This window comes from Balaenoptera borealis, assembly GCF_965194805.1.
Source record: "Balaenoptera borealis genome assembly, chromosome: 10".
In the NCBI taxonomy this organism is placed as follows: domain Eukaryota; kingdom Metazoa; phylum Chordata; class Mammalia; order Artiodactyla; family Balaenopteridae; genus Balaenoptera; species Balaenoptera borealis.
Genome location: NC_138874.1, coordinates 101,525,368 through 101,549,081, shown reverse-complemented (window position 1 = coordinate 101,549,081; position 23,714 = coordinate 101,525,368). Strand labels below are relative to the sequence as shown.

The 23,714-nt window shown below is 44.3% G+C and overlaps 1 protein-coding gene across 8 annotated transcripts in view; it reads right to left on the bottom strand.

Moving 5' to 3' along the window:
• Positions 1 to 23,714, bottom strand: part of VTI1A (vesicle transport through interaction with t-SNAREs 1A) — a 424,543-nt gene that overhangs the window by 67,519 nt on the left and 333,310 nt on the right. The window contains exon 9 of one of the 8 annotated variants that reach the window (XR_014249267.1): positions 16,784 to 16,901. The exons of 6 other annotated variants lie outside the window; for them this stretch is intronic. Coding sequence is in view for 1 of the 2 variants with exons in the window: in XM_082408510.1 (XP_082264636.1) it covers positions 2,342 to 2,429 (88 nt within the window). In the remaining variant the exon portion in view is untranslated. Of the gene's footprint in view, positions 1 to 2,107; positions 2,430 to 16,783; positions 16,902 to 23,714 lie in introns of those variants that run through there. One more of the 8 variants, XM_082408510.1, reaches the window with a different exon arrangement.

The following is a 23,714-nucleotide window of genomic DNA, read 5'->3' as shown; positions in this document are numbered from 1 at the left end:
GTGTGGAACCCAGGGAGCAGCTAATCTTTCCATTGCCAGTCTCCTCGTGTGGAACCCAGGGAGCAGCTAATCTTTCCATTGCCAGTCTCCTCCCCCTCTGGAAACAAGCTCCTGCGTGTGGCAGCCGGAATCACAGAAGACTGGTTAAAGGGAAGTGAGCAGACGAGGCACCTGGCACAGCTCTCTGCTCTCGCTGGAGGAACCCAGGAATTCCACTGTAGTGGGCGTTTCCACATTCACCAGCTTGCACATCCTTATTTCTGGGCACCCTCACCTGTCCCTTGATGTCAGATGTGGCCACGTGACCTGTTTTAGTCCATGCAATGTGAGCAGGAGAGCTAGGCATCACTTCCAGGTGGAGGCATTTAACTTCCAGGGTTTGACTCTCCAGCTGGCTCTTCCCTTGCTGTTCTGATCTAGGAGGCTATAGGTTCCGGGAGTACAGCTACAGGATGGTGGAGACTCCTTCCGCCTGGATCCCTGAGTCACCCCATGGAAGACTATTGCCCTGGAGGCTCAGTGGGACTCACAGTGGACTTGTATTAAGGTAATGAGATTTGGGGGTCATTTGTACTGCAGGATAACATCAGCTATCCTGCACTCTTGACCCCCTTCTCCAACAAGATGGGGTGTCTGGCTAAGCCAAGTGGTTTAAAGCATCCAAGAAGCCAAGGTATAATGGCAGGTGAAATGACTTCCTTCCTTGAAGGATAGGTTTTTTGCCTCTTGGTTTTCAAAAGCTGGGATCCTCATCTCTCCATACTTGGGCATAAGACTCCTCACTGAAGACTCAAGAGCTTCTTCCAGCTGTAACCAATGACAGTGTGTGTTCATGAATGTTTCAGCAAGCTCAGGTGGGGCATTCTGCTTCCCACGAAGAGCAGATATGTGTTGGCCGCATTCATTTCTCCCTTCCAAACATCTGGCGCTACCCCTAGCCCCAGGGGTAGAGCTGTGACCTAGGCTAAGAGGTCAGTGTGTTACATGCCCCTGACCACAGTGACTGGACCAGGAGCAGGCATGTGAATGAAGCCAGTCTAATAGAGTGAATGTCAGAAGCTTTGCTTGGAATGCAAGGTCAGGTCACCTGGACTATGTGGTGTGCAGGTTTTAGGCCTGGATCTGCTGCAGCCATTTTGTTTCCATGAGGGAAGCCAGCTGAAGAAAGAAGCTGACCCATGGAGGATAGCAGAGTTGAAGAAAAAGCAGAGAAATGGAACCCCAGTCCTAGAGACGTGGACCTCTCTATCAAACATCCTTCTTTTGGACTTTCCATTATATAAGAAAATAAATGAATGCTATTTCTGAAGTCAGTTTGAGCTAGGTCTTCTGTTACCTGAGACCAAAAAGCATTTTTAGGTTGATTCACTTTAATTTCAAAACCAAGTCCTTGATCAACGGCATATTTTCCCCACCTCTTCCAGGAGAATTTCCCAACCATGCCCCTTGCTCACTCATGTATTTCCCTGTGTGTGCCCCTCTCTTACCACTACATTTGCCACACAGTTTTATGATTTTCTGTTTCTGTGCAGGTTTCCCCAATAAAAAGTGGCCCCTCTACGGTCTGAATCTCCTTTGTCTTTTGTATTCCCAGTGCTTAAAATAGAGCTTGGCATAGACATTCCCAAAAAAAAAAAAAAAAAAAGCGTGCTGAATGTATGAATGAAGGTTCATGTAGTTGTCTTCCTGGTTTCTAAGAGCTGCTTGTAGACAAGCACAGCTTTAGGAGTTAGCTCTTAGCCACTCTCCCATGAAGCATGACAGCAGTGTCCAAATCCCTTTACAAGGCTGCATTCATTTGTTGGAGAGTGCACGACACGCCACAGGTTTGATGCTCCGTCCTGCACACGCTTTCCTGCCTGACCGCAAATAATGATGCCTCACCTTTGGGGTCTGACAGAACAGTACCAGTTGGCAGGACATTTAGCAACCAGGAGAGCGGGGGGCGGGGCAGGGCGCAGGGGAGACGCTGTGCACAGGAGCCTGTATCGTGTCTCTTTGGGAACTTTCCAAAAACAAGGACCAAGGGAAAGGCTCTCCAAGTTCTACGTCCAATTCAATGGTAATGTTCACCAGAAAGAAATGAAAACAGGAGTAGGGGAAATGGTTCATTGTAATCAGCCTCTAACACTAACTTTAATTTGAAGCATTCTTTTCAAAGCTGGGTACATGGTTGCCTCTGAGCTAGAGCTGTGTGTTTGTTGTGTCCACTGATAAAGCCCATCCAGGGTCTTCTATGTCCTGTGCCTTCAGGGGGATCCCCAGCTTCACCCCAGGATTCAGGTGGGGCGGCCCCCAGTCTCTGATTCCACAGGTGGACACATGACCCAGGCAGGCTCAGCTAATTACAGCTCTCTGGCCCCTGCACAACCACTTGTTCAGGAATTGGCATGCCACTCAGGCCAGATGGACTCGCCCGGGGATTCTTCCTAAAAAATCAAGAAAAAGGTCCTCTCTTTACTGGGATTGACTGTAGGGACAATGGAAGCCTAGAGCAGCAGGGATGGGGGGATGGGGGAGTGGGGGGAATTCTTATCACCACGCAGGAAGGGAACCTGCCCGAAGGATGGTACACAGAGGAGCAGAGAGCCCAGAGATGAAGAAAAAGACAGGTTCCTAAAGGCATTATTTGAACCCCTGCTGTGTGCCTGAGGAACCTCCCAGTTATAGGAGCCAAACAATTCCCTTTTGATTCAAGCACGTTTGGCTGGGGCTTCTCTCACTTTCAACCATACTGACTGTACTGAGTTGAAGAGCTATCCCCTCACCCCGCCCCAAATTCATGTCCACCTCAGAATGTGACCTCATCTGGGAACAGGGTCTTTGCAGATGTAATTTGTTAAGGATCTTGAGACAAAATCATCCTGGATGTAGGGTGGGCCCGAGATCCAATGACTGGTGTTCCTTATGAGAAGAGATGGCACAGATACAGGGAAGAAGGCCCTATGAAGTCACGTGCAGAGACTGGAGAGATGCTGCCACCAGCCAAGGAAAGCGTGGGGTCACCTGAAGCTCTAAGAGGCAAGGAAGGATTCTTCCCTAGAGCGTTCAGAGGGAGCAGGGCCCTGCTGACTCCTTGATTTCAGACATCAAACCTCTAGAACAATGACAGAATATATTTCCATTGTTTTAAGCCCTCAGTTTGTGGTGCTTTGTAATGGCAGCCCTAGGACATGAATACATGAAGTTCTCAGATCCAGACCAGGATATGGACCCGGCCTTCTTGTCTCGGCCTTTACAATGACCCTTCTCCATGTCTCCACCTCCTTGTCTTCCTGTGAGGTCAGGACAGTCCCAGCCTGGTTCCCTGGAAGCTTTGCATACAGCTGTGGGGCTCACAATCTTCAGGAGCTGTTGGTTCTTACATCACAGAATGAGATTTCTATTCACGAACAGAGTAGGCCGTGGCCCAAAGCCATGTGAAATGAGGGACCTGAGGGGGCACATCCCACGAGACTCCTGCCTTTGGGATAAGACATTTAAAACAAGAAGAGGGACTTCCCTGGTGGCACAGTGGTTAAGAATCTGCCTGCCAGTGCAGGGGACACGGGTTTGATCCCTGGTCCAAGAAGAACCCATGTGCCGTGGAGCAACTAAGCCCATGCGCCACAACTACTGAGCCTGCGCTCTAAAGCCTGCGAGCCACAACTACTGAGCCTGCGTGACACAACTACTGAAGCCCGCGCTCTGCAACAAAGAGAAGCCACTGCAATGAGAAGGCCACGCACCACAACAAAGAGTAGCCCCTGCTCACCGCAACTAGAGGAAGCCCGCATGCAGCAATGAAGACCCAACGCAGCCAAGAATAATAATAAATAAATAAATAAATTTATATATATAAAAAAAAAAAAAACAAGAAGAAAGCCAGATGTTATCTCTGGGCCAACTAACTAAGCCTTCCCCCACCATTCATAGTCCGTACTTACTGACCTGCATTTAGGAGTGGTCAGTTATCCACAAGTCCTGAGGGAACGGGACACAGGAGGGATACGTTTTAACAGGCGGAGAAATGAGCATGCTCTCCAGCAAGGCAATGAGGGGACAGGAGCCAGTATCTGAGCCCTGGGACACCGAGGCTAGGTCCTGAGTGAGGACGAGAAGTACTCTGTTTCCGAATTTCTACTTAATTTAAAGGGATTTAAGCTTTTCTGTAAAGGGCCAGGTAATAAACGTATTCGTTTGCTAGAGCTGCAGTAACAAAGTACCACAGACTGTGTGGCTTGAACAACAGAAATGTATTGTCTCGTAGTCCTGGAGGCTGAACGTCCAAGATCAAGGTGTTGGCAGGTTGGTTCCTCCTGAGCGCTGGGAGGGAGAATCTGTTCCTCGCCTCCGCGCCAGCTCCTGGTGGTTTGCTGGCAACATTTGAAGTTCCTTGGCTTGGAGAAGCACCACCGCGATCTCTGCTTTCATCTTCACATGGCATTTTTCCTGTGTGTGTATCTGCATCCAAATTTCCTCTTTTTGTAAGGACACCAGTCATATTGGATTAGGGGACCACCCTGCTCCAGGATGTCTCACCTTAACTAATTGTATCTGCAAAGACCTTTTTTCCAGACAAGGTCACATTCTGAGGTCCTAGGGGTTAGCACTTCAACATATGGATTTGGGGAAGGGGAGTGGAGGAGGGGAGAACACACAATACAACCCATAACTGTTAAGTATTTTAGGCTTTGTGGGCCATACGGCCTCTGCTGCAACTACAGGATTCTGCCCGTGTAGTGCAAAAGCAGCCCTAGACAATACGTGGACGAGTGACCATGGCTGTGTTCTAATAAAACTTTCTTTACAAACACTGAGATTTGAATTTCATGTAATTTTCCCACATCAAAAAATATCCTTCTTTTGATTTTTTTCCAACCATTTTAAAATGTCAAAACCATTTTTGTCCCATGGGCCATAGAAAAACAGGCAAGGGGCTAGATTTGGTGTGCTACCTGTGGTTTGCCCACTCCTGGTCTCAAAGCTAAAAACTATCGAAGGCAAGCCCTCCTCCGCTGGAGAATGTGGTGGTCCTTGGACCATGCGCAGATGGGAATGGCAGGTCTGGCCAAGTCCCTCTGAAGAGAAAAGAAAAGCCAGAGTCCCTGCCCCGAGGGAGCTGACGGTGTCACAATGAGCAATCAATTACGGAAGCCTGACAACAAAGGCTGTAATTAGAGTAATGCCAGCGCCGGGGACAATTTGTTGTGTGTCCACAATCCTGGATTTGCCTGGGGTGACCTGGAGCAAGTCACTCTGACACACTTGGGCTTCAGTTTCTACCCAGCAAAATCAGCCAGTTCACCAACCACCCCAGGGAGAAGAGGATTAGCTCATTAAAGATTATAAAGCACTTTCAAAAGGTAAAGCCTTTACATGCGTGAGGTCGGCAAATAACTCTGTGAAAGGAGATGCAGTTTCAGGAAAGGTGACAGGCAGGGGGAAAGTGGTCAGAGGCTGGAGGAGCTGCCTGGGAAACCTCCAGTGGCTGGGGGGGAGGCGGAGGCAGGTGTCCAGGAAGCTGCTGCCCAACCCCCCACCAAGACCAAGCCCACCAGGCTTCTCAATCCCACAGTCTGGTATCTATCTGGGCCTCACGGTGACACTGTCCCCAGCAGGGCGAGCCTTCCCTCCAAGGTGGCCGCATAAACATCAAAGGCAAAGGGAGGGCATCCCATTGGCTGGCTTGAGGACACCTTCCCAGCCTGGGAAGGCGGCCAACAGGTACCTGTCAGAGCCCATTGATAAGCCCGCCAGGGTCTGACGAGTGGTGTGTAGTTACACTGCACTCTACATTGCCAAACGGGCACCTCGAATTTCAGGCTGGGCAGTGCAGCCTCTGCTATTCTGAACTACGGACTCAAGGATGGCAGGGGCCTGGAGAGCTTTGCTGGCTACCGGGCTTTCAGATACGATCAAGGCAGCTCGCTTCAATCAAAAGGCTTGGAAAGAACTTGAAGAAAATCAAATAAGGATGCTCTAGATATGCAAGGTACACTTATTCCCTCCCAGGTTTGCAGACAGCCAGAGCTGGAAAAGGTCTCCACACTCTGGTCTGGGGTCTTCGTTTTAGAGTCGAGGACCCTGAGGGCTTGAGAGGTGGAGGGACGTGCCCAGGGTCAACCCTGTGGGGCACAGCCAGGTCTCCAGACCCCCAGGCCCGCTCCTGTTTCACCGTGATCCCCATTCTCAGGCGAGCGGCCAGGGCCACTGTGGCGACTGCACATCATGGCAACTCCAAACATGTCTTCTGCTACCAGGGAATGTTCCACAAAATCCAGGAACACAGCTCAGAATCTATCAGTCTCCACCTCTTACTGAGCCTAACCCAGTCCCACTTCTACATACAATGAAGAGGGGCGTGGAAGGATGCACAACAGTGGTTCCCCAACTCCAGGCCGAAGCTCAAGGCAAGACAAGTGACATAGAAACCTCCTTTATTTGAAAAACACATTACTCGATTTCAAGGATTGCCCTCTTCTCTGACATTGTGTCCTTTCTACTGTTTTAGTGCTCAAATGTCCTTGATTTTATGGAGTGACGGTGATAGTAAATGGCAAGTTTTTCCCCAATGTCCTTATTTGGACATTGGAAATGTACTCTTTCCTTGGAAACTATTCTTATTTGGCAAAATCAAAAGTGGACAATCCTCCTTCAGTTCTCTGTTTAAAAAGTCCCAAGTCCAAGAAATGTGAAAGTTCGTGAACCCCGGAGTTGGAAAATCCCACCCAGCTCTACCCTCTGGAGATTCCTCCTCGGGCCTTGACAGCATGGTTGCCAGGGTGATGCCAACAGCAACATGAGTGACAGTGACCGTGAGGGCAGCTGCAGCTACACCCCGCCCACAGCTCATGTGAGCCGGGTGTGGACTCCCGGCCAGGTGCTGTTCTGGCATCTTCTACCCTTTGTTGAACCCTCACCACAATCCCACGAGGTGGAGACTATATCACGCCCATTTGGACAAAGGAGTTCCCTGAAGCCCTAGCCCACCTCTCCAGTCTTAGCTTCCACCCCTGCTGGACACACACATAATAAAGCGGTTATTTAGGTAACTGGTGTGTCTCATGCTCTCTGTCAGACTCGCCTTGGTCGTCTGAAGGGGAGTCTTTGACATCTTCATCTTCACACTCTTCTGCATGGACACAGTGATTGGGCGTGCAAGTTAATTTTTGTTGGTAGCACAGAACACTAATTAACCTAAGTCTACTCTTTCCTTAGTGCCCAGCGTAAATGCGCAGTAAATTACTAATACTCATTTCTATTCAGGAGCATAGCTCATCAGCTTTCTTCAGTCCCTGGCACACTGGCTGTGTCCTTTCAGCCCCTCTCTTAGGTAAATGCATGATCACCCGATCCCTCACCAGATTCAGGGACAGAACTGAAAGCAATCGTCCTCTGGGGGTTGCTCACCAGTGACTGTCCATTGCCCAGTGACCTCGTACCACACGATTTTTTAGGACGTCAACATCACCTATCATACAGATGAAGGGATATGCTGTACAAAGATTCCAAGTCTGCTGAAGATTTAATTTAGTGCATCTGGTAGAAAAGAGTGCTAGACAGAAAAGAAAATCAGGTGGGACGATTAGCTAGACTCACTGTGTGATCTTGGGAAAGGACTAAAGATCTCTTTGTGTGATGTCATTTAATCTTCACAATGATCCTGATTTATTAGGTAGGACCCAGATTTGGTGGCTCAGATCCACCCAGGGAGAAGGCGAGCCCCACTCCGCATGCGGCCCCGGTAAAGCTCTCAGTGCGAGATGGACCTTCCTCGGTGTCAGGCCCCAATGACCTCCCATTCCCAGTTTTAGGTGCTTCTCACTCTCCCCCTGTGCATCTCCTGCTGGGTGCCCTGAGGGAGGTTCCCCACTTCCGCTGGGTCCTGCCCTGTATTGTAAAGCAACCTCACTGCCCTCCTGAACGAGCCACCCCCTAGCCCCTCCCTAGCCAAGAGCCCACACCCTCTTTATCCTCCAGAGAAGCCATGCGCAGAAGCTGATCAGCCACCTTCATTTTTGGAGCCAACTGCCTGGATTTGAATCTGCCACACACCAGTCGGGCAAGTTACTTGGACAAGTTAACTTCATTACTTCTCCAAGATTATGTCCTTTTGACCCTTTTAGTGTGAAAATATTCTTTATTTTGTAGAGTGATGGTGATAGTAGATGCCACTGTTTTCTCCCAGTGTCCCAAACTTGGACATTGGAAATGTACACTCTCTTTGGAAACTACTCCCTCTTACTTGGCAAAATAAAAAGTGGACAACGTTCCATCAGTCTTCTGTTTAAAAAGAAAGATGAAAATACCAATACAAGGAATCTGAGAGTTCCAAAGAACCAATGTTTTGGTTGGTTTCCTCCTCAGGAAAATGGGGCCAATAATAGCAGTACCTTGGTCAATAAATTACATTAATCAATAAATGAGTTAATTCAACATGAAGTGCTTAGACCAGTGCCTGGCAATAGTAACCGCTCAATAAAGAACTATAATAGTTATTATTTTATACCTCTACTCCTATTGTCACTCACTGATCTCCCCACAATGAGTCCTGAGACTCCCCCTTATTTGGCTGCCCCCCTCCCCTCCAGTAGGCATCCCCCCCCCCCCCCCCCCCGCTCAGGTGCCTTGGCCTGGAAAGCCTGCAGAGTCCTCTGCAGATTCCCGCGGGGCACATCCTAGCGCTGCCCCTGATTAGCTTGCATTGTGGGGTCCAGGTGCAGCCGCTCTCCTGGAAGCCCCGCCTTCAGCAGCTACCTCAGTTACCCAGGAAGGCGGAGGCTGCCCTCTCCAGCTCTGTTAGTTTCCCTGGGGACACCCCTTGACAGCCAAGATGCCTCTTCTGGATCAGGGCTGGCTGAGGCCACACTGGTGGAGACACGGCTGCCTTGGCTTTTGTGATGGGCTTTAACATCATTTCCTGCAAGATCTGACATTAGATACTAATCTCCTAATAGTCCTGGATTTACACCTTTTTGCTTTCCTGATGTCAGGGGAATAAACTATTTTGGCAAAGGTGTATCAGCCACCTGCATCTCTGTCAACTCTTGAGGGATGTGGTCACGTTTTCTAGATCATAACATCAGAACTTCTCTCACTCGTCCAGATCTGATTCTGTGGCTGAATGGGATGTGTCTTAACTCATATCCCCAGTGTGTCAGTCCTGGGGCTGCCTGTCCTCAGACCCTTTTCTTGTCCCATCGTTGCTTTGCTCTATATCACAAAGAGGCTCCTCTGCCACCACCCCAACCGCTGATGGCTGGCTGCCCACTGCGTTCGGCCATGGGAGGCGCTGGCAGGACAGCGGGGGGGGGGGGGGGGGAGGGGTACTCCTCCCTTCCATCCTCTGCCTTCCCAGCAGCCCCATCTCCACTGTGGCTCCTCACAGACCCTCCCTGCTTCCAGCTCCCATCAGGTGACCCTCGCCCTGGGCTCTGGGTGGAGGGGCTTTTTGGTGACTCGAATCCCTGGGCTGCTCTGCAGGAGACACCCAGCAGCGTGCGCCCTGTCTGCTCAAACTTGTATCTCCCTCACAGTCTTTCCCTTTAAACTGATTTTACATACCCGCAAGCAGCATTAATCATTTCCGAGCAGGTGACCCCGGGTTAAGATGGCCTCCTCTGAAGGCTTATTTGAGATAAGCACGGAGGGCTGACCCACAGTTCTTTGGGCGAGAGGAGGGTGGGGCAGGGTGACGATCAGATAGCAGGATCTCCAGGTTTGCGCAGGTGAAGCCACGTCACCTGCCAGCCTGGGAACGTGCGCAATTCTTTTCTCTAACCAAGGAAGGAAGTCCGGTGCGGGGTGGGGGAAGGGGAGTCTCCAGTCTGAGGGCTGCAGGCGTCGGGAGAGGGGACTGGAGGCCTGGGGGCCACTTGCCCTCATTCTAAACTGGGGGCTGCTCCTACTCGCCCTTGGTATGCGGAGTCAGCTCAGTGCGGCCGGATCTTCTTTTTTGCCAAGAGAAGCCAGAAACTGTGTTCTTTCCGTGAAATCGCTCAAGTTTTCAATATTGGCAACTAAGAAAAAGTTTTCCAAAACACTGGGTAGCCAAACAAAGAACATCTGTCTGTGGGTCAGAGTGGCTCTGATCTTCAGTCTGTGACCTCTGACTAGTTATTAAGGGATGAATTAAAAGGAAGGGGGTGGGTGAGGGAGAGCCTCCCTGCCCTGCATTGCTGGAGATTCCCTCGGAGGCAGGAAAAGCCCAGCCGTCCTGACCCTGTGGAAGTCTGAAGTTCAACCTCCGCGTGAGCTTCAATCACCAGGGTCTACACTGAGTGCGTCCAACTTAGCCCATAACTGATTCCTAACCGCAGGGTCAAGGGCTAGAGAGAGGTCAACAGAAGCCACAAACCAGCTTGTGTGTGCCTTTTGGACCTCTCACAAGGGGATGAAAAGCACAGGCAGAGGTCAGGGCATATCTGCAGCCCCCTTGACCCTCACAGCCTGCAGAATGTGCTGGAGAGCCTGGCTGGTGCTTCTTAAGGAGGAGGGTGTACATTTTATGTGAAACATCTTACAAGTCAGTGGGCCTGAGATGGGAAGCCAAGCGGTGTCTTTCGGAGGGTGAGTGGCAAAGAGCTTTGCAGGATGGCCTCCACGCCCAATCTGTTGCGTGATCTCGTGAAAAACAAGGAAATATGCCTCAGTTTCCCCCTCTCTAAAGTGGTAGTACATATATGTGACCCCAGCATCCCTGAGGATGTTCGCTGACATCCACGCCGGTGGACTTGATAAAAAGAAAGAAAAGAAACTGCCAAGGAATACTGCGGCCTTTGAACTCTTTCTCAGCTCCTTTACTGCAGCAAATAGAAAAACCAACAAGTCAGGAGGGCTCTTTACAGAAACTGAGCCAAAAAGCAGCCTGAATCTTAGAAAGAAGAAGCCATTCTTTCCTCTGTCATTCTTTGGAGGTACTGCCCTCAGGCTCCCTGGCCTTCATTTCCACAAGCAGATGGTGAAACCCAGCCCCCTACGTGGGCGCCCTAATTACCAGCTTAAGGGGGTGCCACTGGAGGTTTCTAATGGAGTTGGGTAGAGCCTCAAACTCCCCTGCCGAACACTCGTCAGAAGTCCAGCTGAGGGAAACAGGGTTGATCGGGGGGCCTAACGAATGGGGTCCCCCTCTCCTCGAGACACAGGAGTCTCCTCTGGAGGAGCGGAGCCCCCGGGAATCCGCACCGCTGGCTTTGCCCAGGTTCGCGCACGCGCGCTTGGCTGTGCTCGGCACCACGCCACCTGCTTGGACGGAGGGACAGCAGGAGACAGCCCTGTGGAACTCGTATTTCCTGTAAGGATGCTCTTGAACATGTTTACTACCCTGCACGGCGTGTGTCCCTGTGATGAGGTCCCATGGGAAGGTGTTCGCTCGGGTCGGGGTCGGGGGAAGGAGCTGTGTTTTCAGCTCAAGGATGTTGACGCATCTAACTGAAACCGTCTTCCTCTTCAAGTCGCCTGCCAGATGCCTGGAGATAAATTTGTGGCCCACTTCTCACAAACTTATGGGCTATTCCACAGTTTGTGTGTTAACCTCCCACCGGACTAAATTTACTATATAGAAAATCTATTGTATACATTTTGGTAAATTGCTGTAAATCCTTTTGGGACCAAGACAGGTTTATACACAGGCACTAAAGAACTAAGAAAACAAAAAAAAAAATTCACATTTTTGTGGGTTGGCTACTTTAATGATTCTGGGTTTATTTTCCCTCCTATCCCCCAAACAATTCTGTACTATGTGATGCTTGGAAGGCGAGTTTGCACGTTTACCGAAACAATAAGATAATTCCATTTTTTCTTGAATCTCCTTTTGTGGCCAGCATGGGGCAGTTTCCAGAGTGAACCCAAACTTGGGACTTGGGGCCCCTGGGTTCCTCCGTAGCCAAGTGCAGTGGATCGTGGTCCCCTTTGTTTGGGGATTTACTTCAATCGTCTTAATAACACGGACCTCTTTTTGGAAGCAGAGGGCGTTCCCAGCAAATGTTGGCTGCAGATACGCTAGCTGAAATGTTACCACGGTCACGGCCCTTCCTTGAACAATCTAAAGCATATTTCTCTCTGTATATATTTGGTTTTTCAGATGCTTTAAAGCCTAGAAAACAATCATAGCTGAGGCCATTTCTGAGATGGCACTAAAAGAACCTACTCGGAGACAGATAAAAATAATGAGAATCTTTCTGTCAGGAAAGATTTAGAAAATATCAGTGGCATTATTAAAATTTAATTTTTTACTCGGCTTTTTGGTTCTCCTTTCCAGTGATAATGAGCAGGACTGCACACCTCCGCCTTGCCAGTACTTGTTTTGTGCAATAAATTCAGCCTTCCAGTCTGAAGACATTTCAGACAACAGTTTTGACTGCTATAGGCTTATTTTTTACCCTGTGCTGTGCTTTGAGTCTTCCTATAAAAACCAGTTCATGAGATAATTTTCCACAAGGCCAGTGGAACTAATAAAAATCAATTTTGCCCAACTGGTTCAGAGAAGTCTTGGGAATAGCCAAGGCAGAACCGCAAAAAAAGAAAAAAAAAAAAAAAAAAGAAGAACCAATGTATTCACTAATGGTTGACTTGATAGAGAACTATCAACTTAGCTGACAGGAGATGCTTGGCTGTAGGAATTTTCCTTTCAGCTTGAACAGAACACCTTTTAAGGGTCTAAGGAAAGGCTTTTCTTCCCAGTGGTTGAAGATACCTAAGTGTAGTAATTCTGAGTTGCCCGTGCCCTGGGTGACAATGAGGCTGAATCTGGGCCTGACAGATTGTGGCCTCTGAAGTCCAACCCCTTTCTATTGTCAGAGAAGCTGGTTTTGTGAATGGGCGGGCTGGGTTTTACACAATTTACTCCAAGGCCACAGGGCCAGTGGGTGAAGGACTCATCAGTGCATTCAGATACCTCAGGTTCTGGAGACATCCTCATCGCGCCCCTGCCATGACCACCCATCTGACTCCCCATTTTGGTTTACTGCCAATGGAAGTAGGATTCCAAAGGGACACCTCTTTTGAGATCTAGAAGCAAGAACAGGGTGTGGTGGCATGCAGACCATGTTCTATAAAACACATGCCTTAACTACCAGCCATATTCCTTAGTTTAAGACACTAATTGACATGTCTAAAAACAAATGGCAAGCCTTTGCACAGAAAAAATTTAAAAAAGACTGGAAGGAAATGTAGCTGAGCAGTACCAGTGTTTGTATTTGGTTGGTGAGTGTTTTTTGCTTTCTATTACATATTTTTACATTTTCTTAAATTATATATTATTACATATATAATTATTTAAAATAAGGCTAAATAAGAATTGAGTAAATTGGAAAGAGAAACATAATACTTTCTTCACAATGTTATAAGAAAGAGAGAATGTGTGAGAAAAAAAATTAACTTTTTTGGTGCCTTGTGCTATCCGAAGTACTTCACACAAATTCTTGTATTTAATCCTCATTACAAATCTGTGACAAAGATATCAATGTTACCATTTTCCAAAGAAGAAAACTGAGGCTTAGGGAGGTTAATTTGCCCAAGATTGCACAGCTAGTCAGTGGCAAAGCTGGTATTTAAAATGAGGTCTAGGGGCTTCCCTGGTGGCGCAGTGGTTAAGAACCCGCCTGCCAATGCAGGGGACACGGGTTCGAGCCCCAGGAAGATCCCACATGCCACGGAGCAACTAAGCCCATGCGCCACAACTACTGAGCCTGCACTCTAGACCCCGTGAGCCATAACTACTGAAGCCTGTGCACCTAGAGCCCGTGCTCCGCAACAAGAGAAGCCACCGCAATGAGAAGCCCATGCACCGCAATGAAGAGTAGCCCCCGCTCGCCACAACTAGAGAAAGCCCGCGTGCAGCAATGAAAACCCAACACAGCCATAAATAAAATAAATAAATTAAAATGAGGTCCAGTTTCAAAGACCATGTGCAGTGCGTGGTGGGAAGAATAATGGCTGGCATCACGGTGCATCTTATATCATAGCTCACTTTGCATTTATGAATCAAATCAGGGATAACGACATCTGTTCTTTTTTTTTTTTCCTACCTGAAAGGTTCTTGTGATGTTCAAATTAGATCATGCATGTAAAAACAGAGAAAATGCAAAGTTCTCCTCAAAGAAATAGAGTGATATGATAGTATTTCATATAACATTGGTGAGTTGAAAGTTGCCATAAATACCATTGGGATACTGATAATTTTCAAAGAAAAATATATACTGAAATAGAATTAATACTAAAACTACACTGAATAAATTTGTTCTTGATCATTCAGAAGGTATGAGAGGGTCTTGTCTTATTCTACTTGTCATTAAGACCACCAATTTTATTGCCCATGATATATTAGGTAAAAAGCAAAGATTAAAAATACTATGAATATTGTGACCCTAATTCGCAAAAGGATAAACTTGAACAAAAATTGGAAAGAAATACATTGAAATGAAAGTAATGATTGTGTTTAGATCATGGTGATTTAAAAAAAAATCTTCTGTGACTCACCACATTTTCCAAATTTTTTTGTAATGAATATGCACCATGTTTACAGCCAGAAAAATAGGAACTATTTATCAGCCTCCACACACAGAGACAAAAACATTACCTTCTTCCTTGGATAAGACTGCAAAATAAATTCTGAGCTTTGTGGTTATTCGAATTCTGGTGAAAAGTTTATTTGGAATGCATTTCAAATCTTCAGACGAGGAGTATAGCTACCCCATTTTCTTTAGACAAGTCAGGCTTGGTCTGCTGAGGGCTTTTGCCACATACAACTTGTGCAAAACATCAGAGGTCAAGACACCGGAGATTACACAGTGCACTTGGAGAATAAAACAGAAACACGCCTGGGACTGCCATGATGTTGCAAGGGTGAGAGTGCCTGGTCTGAATTCTAGAATGACCTGCGTTTGCATGGTGGCCTCAGAAGGGGACCTGTGCTTCCTGTCAGAGCACACAGTCGGTAGCTTAGCAGAAAAGTGTCACCCTGTTTGAGAAAACAGGGCCCAGTTCAGATTTCAAGCAGTGCCACCAAGGAAGCTATTTTTAAGTATCTAATTGCATTTGTAGCATCTGGCATTTTGCACACTCCATTTTTATGACTTCAGCATGATACATGTGCCGTAAGACAGACAAAAGAGAGATTAAGTGTGGGGTATTGGAGTCATGTTGAATATTCCCAGTATCGAAATATTATAATATGCCCTAGAGATTATTCCAGGGCCAAAGAAAACCTTACCAATGTACAGAGCGTTGGAATGGGGAAGACTTGGCAGCTAAGGAGAATAGGGATTTACTTCACTTACTAAGCCAGTACACAGCCTCAGATGCTAACACACACTGATAGGAAATGCCAACATTTCAACTTAAATCAAGACTCAAGCCCATAACGTCGACACTTTGCCTTTCAGCAGAAGATCACAAACAGCACAAATCTGGGTTTCTTGTACTAATTGGGGAGGTTTTCTAATTTGCTTATGATATCTGCCTCATGGAGAGCTAATCTTCCTCCAGTTACCTCCTAACACTGCCTGAAATAATCCGCTTACTTCTGGTCTGTCCGCAGTACTTTATATCAAATAACACTCGCTTCCTTAACTCAGCCACAGCAAAAGGCAGCCGCAGCCCTGGCCCCGTGCTTCAGCATCGCCGGGCGTGCGTGCGACGGTCACAGCAGATGCTTCTGCGGACAGAAGCCAGGCAAGGAACAAGGGTGCAGCCAGGCTTCTGAATAAGTAGGAATGATGAAATGCGTGCTAAACAGCACTAATTAACAACTGAGAGCGTAATCTGATAACTGTTTTGAAAAGACTGAGACAGATGATTTTGCTTTCTCAGGCAGGCAAAATATTTCAGGGTGATCACCAACCTATGTAATTATCACTATCAACATTCAAACTCGCTTCAAAACTTTTTTTCTAAACACCTCCCCGCAGCCCCCTATCCTTTTGAAAGGTTCACGTAAACATTTAATGACACAGCCTGGAGGTTTAATTGACACAGGCAGGCAGTGCCATTTCAGTAGTATTGTTGCCCTATCTTGACTCACTTTTAACGCGTTAGATTTTTTAAAAAGAGTTTTGGGGAAGAAAATGTTTTAATTTTCATAAAGTAGAATAGCCTAGAATGCTAATGCTCATAAAACACACTGTAAGTACACAGGCTTGGGGGGATCCCCAACAAACAAACGTGACGTGAGCTGTGGTGTGATGTGGCGGGTAGAGCGTGGTACCCAGGTGAGAGCCAGGCTCTCCTCCCAGGTGGGCTCGGCCTGTGTGGCCTTAGGCAGGACACTGTCTCCTTCTGGGTCCCCATTTCCTTGTCTGCAAAGTGTTGGCGGCGGGGGTTTGCAAGAACTGGAGGATTTCTAAGATTCCTTCCGCCACTAAGGGTCTTCGGTCATTAATCGAAAGGTTCTTTTTAATTTTTTCCTTATACATGGGCCTGTTCTAAACAAGCAAAGCCAGCATCTCTTTCCCCTTCTGTGCAACACATCATATTTGAAAACACTTCCCTCACATTTTCCGAGGTTACTGAAGGGGAAAAAAGTTACATTGTTTAATCCTACTTTATAGGAGTTTGCTCTTTTATTAGAGAACAAACCCAGAACAGTGATCAGTGAGGTATATGTACCCAAAGTGTAGGAGGAGGAGGGAGGAGAAGGAGAAAGAGGTTGCCTTCAAGTGCCTTGTGGAAATGTAGAAAACAAGCAGCGAGACAGTCCTTTGCCAAACACTGTCATAAATTTTTTATCCGGCAGCTAACATTCTCACTAGTTTTCTTGGCAGCAATTGGGACCTTTAGCAAGAAAGGTGCAGGAGAAAAATACCTTGTTTAGAGATGTTTTCAACACTTTCTGGGGTTTTTCAGAACTTCTGCCTGCAGCACATTTTTACAACTACAGTCTCCAATCACCTGACGAGTGGGTGGTGGGGTTGAACTTCTTTCTTTAAAAAAAAAAAAAGAATATAGGGAGAGAAAGCGAACAAGCAGTGCTACCCCCTCTGGCCTTCCACTGAGCCCATCTTTCTTATTTTTCGTGGTAGGTATTTCAGATATCCAAGTGCTTAGTCTTCTCTGTCTAGACAAAAAACTGAAAATAGAGTGTACCTTTTGTTGAGTCTGATACTATCTATATTGTATTCCCAGATGATAGAGATAAATGAAACAGGCTGACGACTAGGCCATTTTTCTTCAATGGTTCTGCCAAAAACAGGTCCCACCTGTTGCCTTTGGGTCAGTCAATGGGCAAAGTGCTGCCCTGGATTTGAAGCTGATGTCAGCACATGCAAAGATTCGATTTTGACAGTCACACTGCCGACGGGGAAACGAATGGAGTGAAAGCTCGTGGAGCTGGTCATTACCCATCTCAGGGAACCTCAGCCACTGGAAGCTCTTTGAGGAGGAGGGCTGGGAATTCTGGGAAGTAAGGGGCCAAAATCCACAAGGAGTCAAGGATCAGGCCTTTCATTACAACCACATCCTACGTACTTTATACAGACTAGCAAAATTCTTCGACAGGGGACTTCCAGCTCCGAGTGAAGAGGTCAACAAATTCACTCCCCCCAAAACAAGTTTAAAACTGAACAATTGTTAAAACAATCCTTTCAGGGCTCTGGATAATCACTGAAGGCAAAACACAAACTGAGAAGTGTTTATTCATAGAAAGCTGACAGAACTTCGGGTAAGAAGATCCCCACCTCACCCTCTGGCTTAGTTGGCTAGGAAGATGGGTGTTATCAGGGCAGGACTGCCAGAGGAGGCTGACTTGATCTGGAGTAGAAAGCAAAAGCCAGTGGCATTGCCAATAAAAGTAGCAAACTCTGTAGGAAAATGAATGGGGGAAACAGCACAGTTTTGCTAGCCTGAGGTGGCAGTCCTGGTTGGGATGAGTGACAGATCAACCAAAAATGTGATGGGGAGATTCTGGAAATGAGAGAGCCATAGATGTGCCAGATAAGCTCTCCACACATCTTTTGTTGATTGGGAAGGTATGTGTATATGCTGGGGAGACCTGGGAGACCCCAGTGAAAAGTCAAAGCCAAGGCAGGCTTGAGAACTGGCTGAACTTTGAATGTTCTCTTCAACCCACATACAGATCGCTTGGCAGAGGATGGAAGCCTTATGGGTTCAAGGTTTTTGAGCACAATCTTTGCTCAACCATTGGCTGGCCACTAAGCTATGTGTGCAAAGGGGCAACCCCTAGGAAGCCAGGCTCATAAAATAAAAATATTAAAAAAAAAAAAAAAAAAGCAACAACCAAGCAGACTGCAGGGGAGATAGATCCTGCAGATGATGTTCAGGCAAGCTACTTAAAACCATCAGAACCCTGAGTTGTTACAATATATCATCTAAAATGTTTAGTTTTAAACAAAAAATTATGACATGACAAAAAGAAAAGAAAAATGAAAAAGGATGATCTATATTCAAGGGGGAAAAAAAGCAGTCAATACAAACTGATTCTGAGTGACTTTGATGTTGGTTTAGCAGACAAGGACTTCAAAGCAGCTAGTGTAACTTAGTCAAAGTCTTAAAGGAAGCCGTATTTAAAGAATTAAAAGAAATTATGATGACAATGCTTCAACAGATAGGGAATCTCAATAGAGAAAGAGGAACTATAAAAATTCTAGAGTTGAAAAATACCATAAATTAAATGAACAGGAATCAGTGAACTAGAACATTTGCCCATAGAAATCATCCAATCTGAAGATGAGAAAGACAAAAAAAAAATTGAAGAAAAATGAGCAGAGCCTCAGAGACCTGTGTGACAAGAGCAAGAATATCAACACATGTGCAGTGGGAGAGGGAGAGGGAAGGAGAAGGAGAAGGAGAAGGGAGAGAGAAGGTGGCAGAAAAATATATTTGAAGAAGTAATGGCTGAAAGAGAAAATCTTGAAAGCAGCAAGACAAAAATAACTCGTTATGTACAAGCAAACAACATTATGATTGATAGCTGAATTCTCACCAGAAACAATGGAGGGAGAAGACAGATGAACATATTCAAAGTGGTAAAAATGTGGGTGTGGGAGTAACCTGTCTACCAAGAATCCCGTATCTAGCAATAGCATTAATCACAAATGAGGGTGACATAAAGACATTTCTAGATAAATAATGAGGGAATTTTTTGTTAGCCTTACAAGATATACTAAATGAAGTCCTTCAGGCTGAAAGGAAATGACACCACAGGGTAACTCATATCCAGAGAAAGAAATGAAGAACACTGGAAATGGTAAATATGTGGGTAAATATAGAAGACTGTATATATATTTTCTCTTTTCTTCCCTTAATTTCTTTAAAGAACATAAAGATTGCATAAGCAATAATTACAAGGACAACCATCAGTATTGTTTGGTTTATAATATATACAGATTTGACAATCATAGTACAAAGGAAGAGGGGAAAAATGGCCATATTGGAATAAACTTGCTATATTTTATTAGAACTAAGTCAGTAGTAAGCTAAAGTAGATTGTGAAAAGGTAGAAGATATATTGCAATTCCTAGAGCAAAGAGTAAGAAAATAACAATAAAAAATGTAGTTAAGGGACTTCCCTGGTGGCGCAGTGGTTAAGAATCTGCCTGCCAATGCAGGGGACACGGGTTTTATCCCTGGTCCGGGAAGATCCCACATGCCGTGGAGCAACTAAGCTTGTGCGCCACAACTACTGAGCCTGCGCTCTAGGGCCTGCGTGCCACAGCTACTGAGCCCACGTACCGCAACTACTGAAGCCCGTGTGCCTAGAGCCTGTGCTCCGCAACAAAAGAAGCCACCGCAGTGAGAAGCCCGTGCACCGCAACGAAGAGTAGACCCTGCTCTCCACAACTAGAGAAAGCCTGTGCAGAGCAACAAACACCTAATGCAGCCAAAAAAAAAAAAATGTAGTTAAGAAATCAGCAGATGAATTAAAATGGTATACACAAAATAAATCTATTTAAAAAATGAAAGCAGAAAAGAAGAATCAGAGGAAAAAAAAGATATGAGGCATATAGAAAACAAATAGCAAAATGGCAGACATAAATCCAGCAAGATAAAAAATCATACAAATGTTACTGGACTAAATAATTCAGTCAACAGCAGATTGTCAGACTGGATAAAAAAGATCCAACTTTATGCTGTCTACAAGAACATATGCTGTGTAAAGAGACACACTTTAGATTTAAAAGCACATATAGGTTGAAAGTTAAAAGAAGGAAATATATATACCATGCAAATAGTAAACTTAAGAGCATTGGAATGTCTATATTAATATCAGAAAAATGGACTTTAGGACAAGAAACATTCCTAGAGAAAAAGAGGGTCATTTCATAAATATAATAGGGTCAGTGTATCAAGAAGATATGGCAATTATAAACCTATAAATACCTAACAACCAAGTCCTGAAATACATGAAGCAAAAACTGATTGAAGAAAAGAGAAATAGAGAGTTCAATAATTATACTTGGAGATCTCAATACTTTGCTCTTGAAAAACTGACAGAATAACTAGACAGAAAATCAGTGAAGATATAGAAGACTTCAACACTATCAGCCAACTTGACCTAATTAACATTTATAGAACAACTCACTTGATGACAGCAGAGTATATATTCTTTTAAAAATTACATGGACTATCCCCCAGGATAGACCATATATAGGCCATAAAACAAGTCTCAACAAATTAAAAAGAATTTAAGTCATAAAAAGTATGTTCCGCAATCACAATAGGACTAAATTAGAAATCCACAACAAAAGAAAGTAATTTGGGAAATCCCCAAATATTAGAAAATTAAGTAAGACACTTCTAAGGAATTCATGAGTCAAACAAGAAATTACAATGGGAATTATAAAGTGTTTTGAAATGAATGAAAACAAAACAATAACAATCAATATTTGTGGGATGTAACAAAGCAGAACTTAGTAAAAAATTCATTTGCCTAATTTGGAAAAAAAAAGTTTCAAATTAATTATCTAAGCCACCACATTAAGAAATTAGAAAAAGAGCAAATTAAGCCCAATACAAGCAGAAAAAAAGGACTAAGGGTTAGAGCAGAAATCAATGAGACAGGAAGCTGAAAATAAATGAAATCAAAAGTTGGCTCCTTGAAAAGATCAACAAAACTGATAAACTTTTAGCTAGAATGACCAAAAAAAGGAAGAAGACATGATTACCAATATCAAGAATGAAAGAGGAACATCACTACTGACTTAATAAAAACTGAAAGGACTATAAGGAAATATCTGGAACAATTTTATACCAAAAATTAGACAATTTAGGTGAAATGTACAAATTCCCAGAAATAAACACACTATAAACCATGACTTAAGGAGACATAGAAAATCTGAATAGACCTATGACAAGGAAATAAATTGGATTAGTAATTTAAAAACTCACAAAGAAAAGCCCAGCATCGTATGGCTTAAATAATGAATCCTACCACATATTTAAAGAAAAAAATTACACTTAGCATAAAAAAACACAAAAATAACCACAAAAAAATAATACTTATCCTATGTAAACTCTCTTAGAAAATAAGGGAGGAGAGAACACTTCCCAACTCATCTATGAGGTCAGTATTACCCTGCTACAGAAGCTAAAGACATCACAAGAAATGCCCAACATGAACATAAGACACCAACATCCTTTATAAATATTATCAAAGTGAGTCCAGCAACATATTAAAAGGATTAAACACCATGACCAAGTGGGATTTATCCCAGTAATGCAAGGTTGGTTTAACATATGAAAATCAATTAATGTAATATACTGCATTAATAGCATAAAGGACAAAAACACATGATCATCTTATTAGACACAGAAAAAACATTTGGCAAAATCCAATACCTATTCATGATAGGAACTCTCAACAAACTGGAATAACAGGGAACTTCTTCAACCTGATAAAGGGCCTTCATGAAAAACCAATAGCTAATAGCATACTTAATGATGAAAGACTGAATGATTTCCCCTTAAGACAGGGAAAGAGGAAAGAAGATCTGCTCTTACTACTCCTATTCAACCTGGTACTGGAGGTTGCAGCCAATGCAACCAGGCATAAGAAAGAAATAAAAAGCATCCTGATTATAAAGGAAGAAGTAAAATTACCTTCATTACCGATGACATGATTCTGTACGTAGAAAATCCTAAGGGATCTACAAAAAAGCTACTGGAACTAATAAATGAATTTAGCAAGGTTGCAAGATACAAGATCAACATACAAAAATCAATTGTGTTTCTACATACTAGCAGTGAACAGTATGCAAATAAAATTAAGAAAATTTAATTCAAATAAAATCAAAAAGAATATAGAACTTAGGAGTAAGTTTAACAAAATAAGACCTGTATGCTGAAATCTACCACACATTGCTGAGAAAAATTAAAGATCTAAATAAATGGAGAACAAGTCCATGTTCATGAGTTGGAAAAATCAATATTGTTAAGATGGCAATTCAAAGCAGTTCATATCAAAATATTAGCAGACTCTTTTCGTGGAAATTGAAAAATAAATTAAATGTATATGTAAATGGAAAGAACTAGAGTGGCCAAAACAATTTTGAAAAATAATAAATTGGAGGACTTACATCACCTGATTGTAAACTTACTATAAAGCCACAGTAATCAAGACAGTATAGTATTGGCATAAGGACAGATATATAGATCAATGGGACAAAATAGAAATTCCAAAAATAAACGTTTACATTTATGACCAATTCATTTTTGACAAAAGATCCAAGGTAATTCAATGGTGCTAGGAGAATTAAATACCCATATAAAAACAAAAAACAAAAAACTTAGACCATTATCTCACACTATGTGCAAAAATTCAAAATAGAACATAGACCTGAATATAAGAGCTAAAACTATAAAACTTTTGGAAGAAAGTCTTTGTGACCTTGGGGTAGGCAAAGATTTCTTAGGTAAAACACTAAAAGCACAATCCATAAAATAAAAAATTGATAAATTGACTTTACCAAAATTAAAAGCTTTTACTTTTCAAAATTCACCATTAAGAAAGTAAAAAGACAAGCCATAGCCTGGGGGAAAATATTTGCAAATGATATATCCAATAAAAGACTACTCGCCAGGAGCATAAAAATAAAAACTCAAAATTCAACACTAAGAAGACAAATAACCCAATTACAAAATTATAAAATTAAAAAAGAGCTGAATAGAACTTCCCTGGTGGCGCAGTGGTTGGGAGTCTGCCTGCCAATGCAGAGGACACAGGTTTGACCCCTGGTCCAGGAAGATCCCACGTGCTGCGGAGCAACTAAGCCCATGTGCCACAATTACTGAGCCTGCGCCCTAGAGCCCGCAAGCCACAACTACTGAGCCCGCATGCCACAACTACTGAAGCCCATGTGCCTAGAGCCCATGCTCTGCAACAAGAGAAGCCACCACGATGAGAAGCCTGTGCACCGCAATGAAGAGTAGCCCCCGCTCTCCATAACTAGAGAAAGCCTGGTGTATCAACGAAGACCCAACACAGCCAAAAATAAATAAGTAAAAAAAAAAAAAAAAAAAAAGCTGAATAGACATTTCACCAAAGACTACAAATGGCTAATAAGCATATGAAAAACATGATCACTTTCATTAGTCATTAGGAAAATGCAAATAAAAATGAGATAGCATGGCACACCCACTAAATGTCTCTAATCAAAAAGCCTAATCCAAAGAATACCAAGGACACGCAGTCCTCAAACATTACTGGGGGGAATGTAAAATGGTACATCTACTTTAGAAAAGTTTGGCAGTTAAAAAAAAAAGTTAAACATATACATACC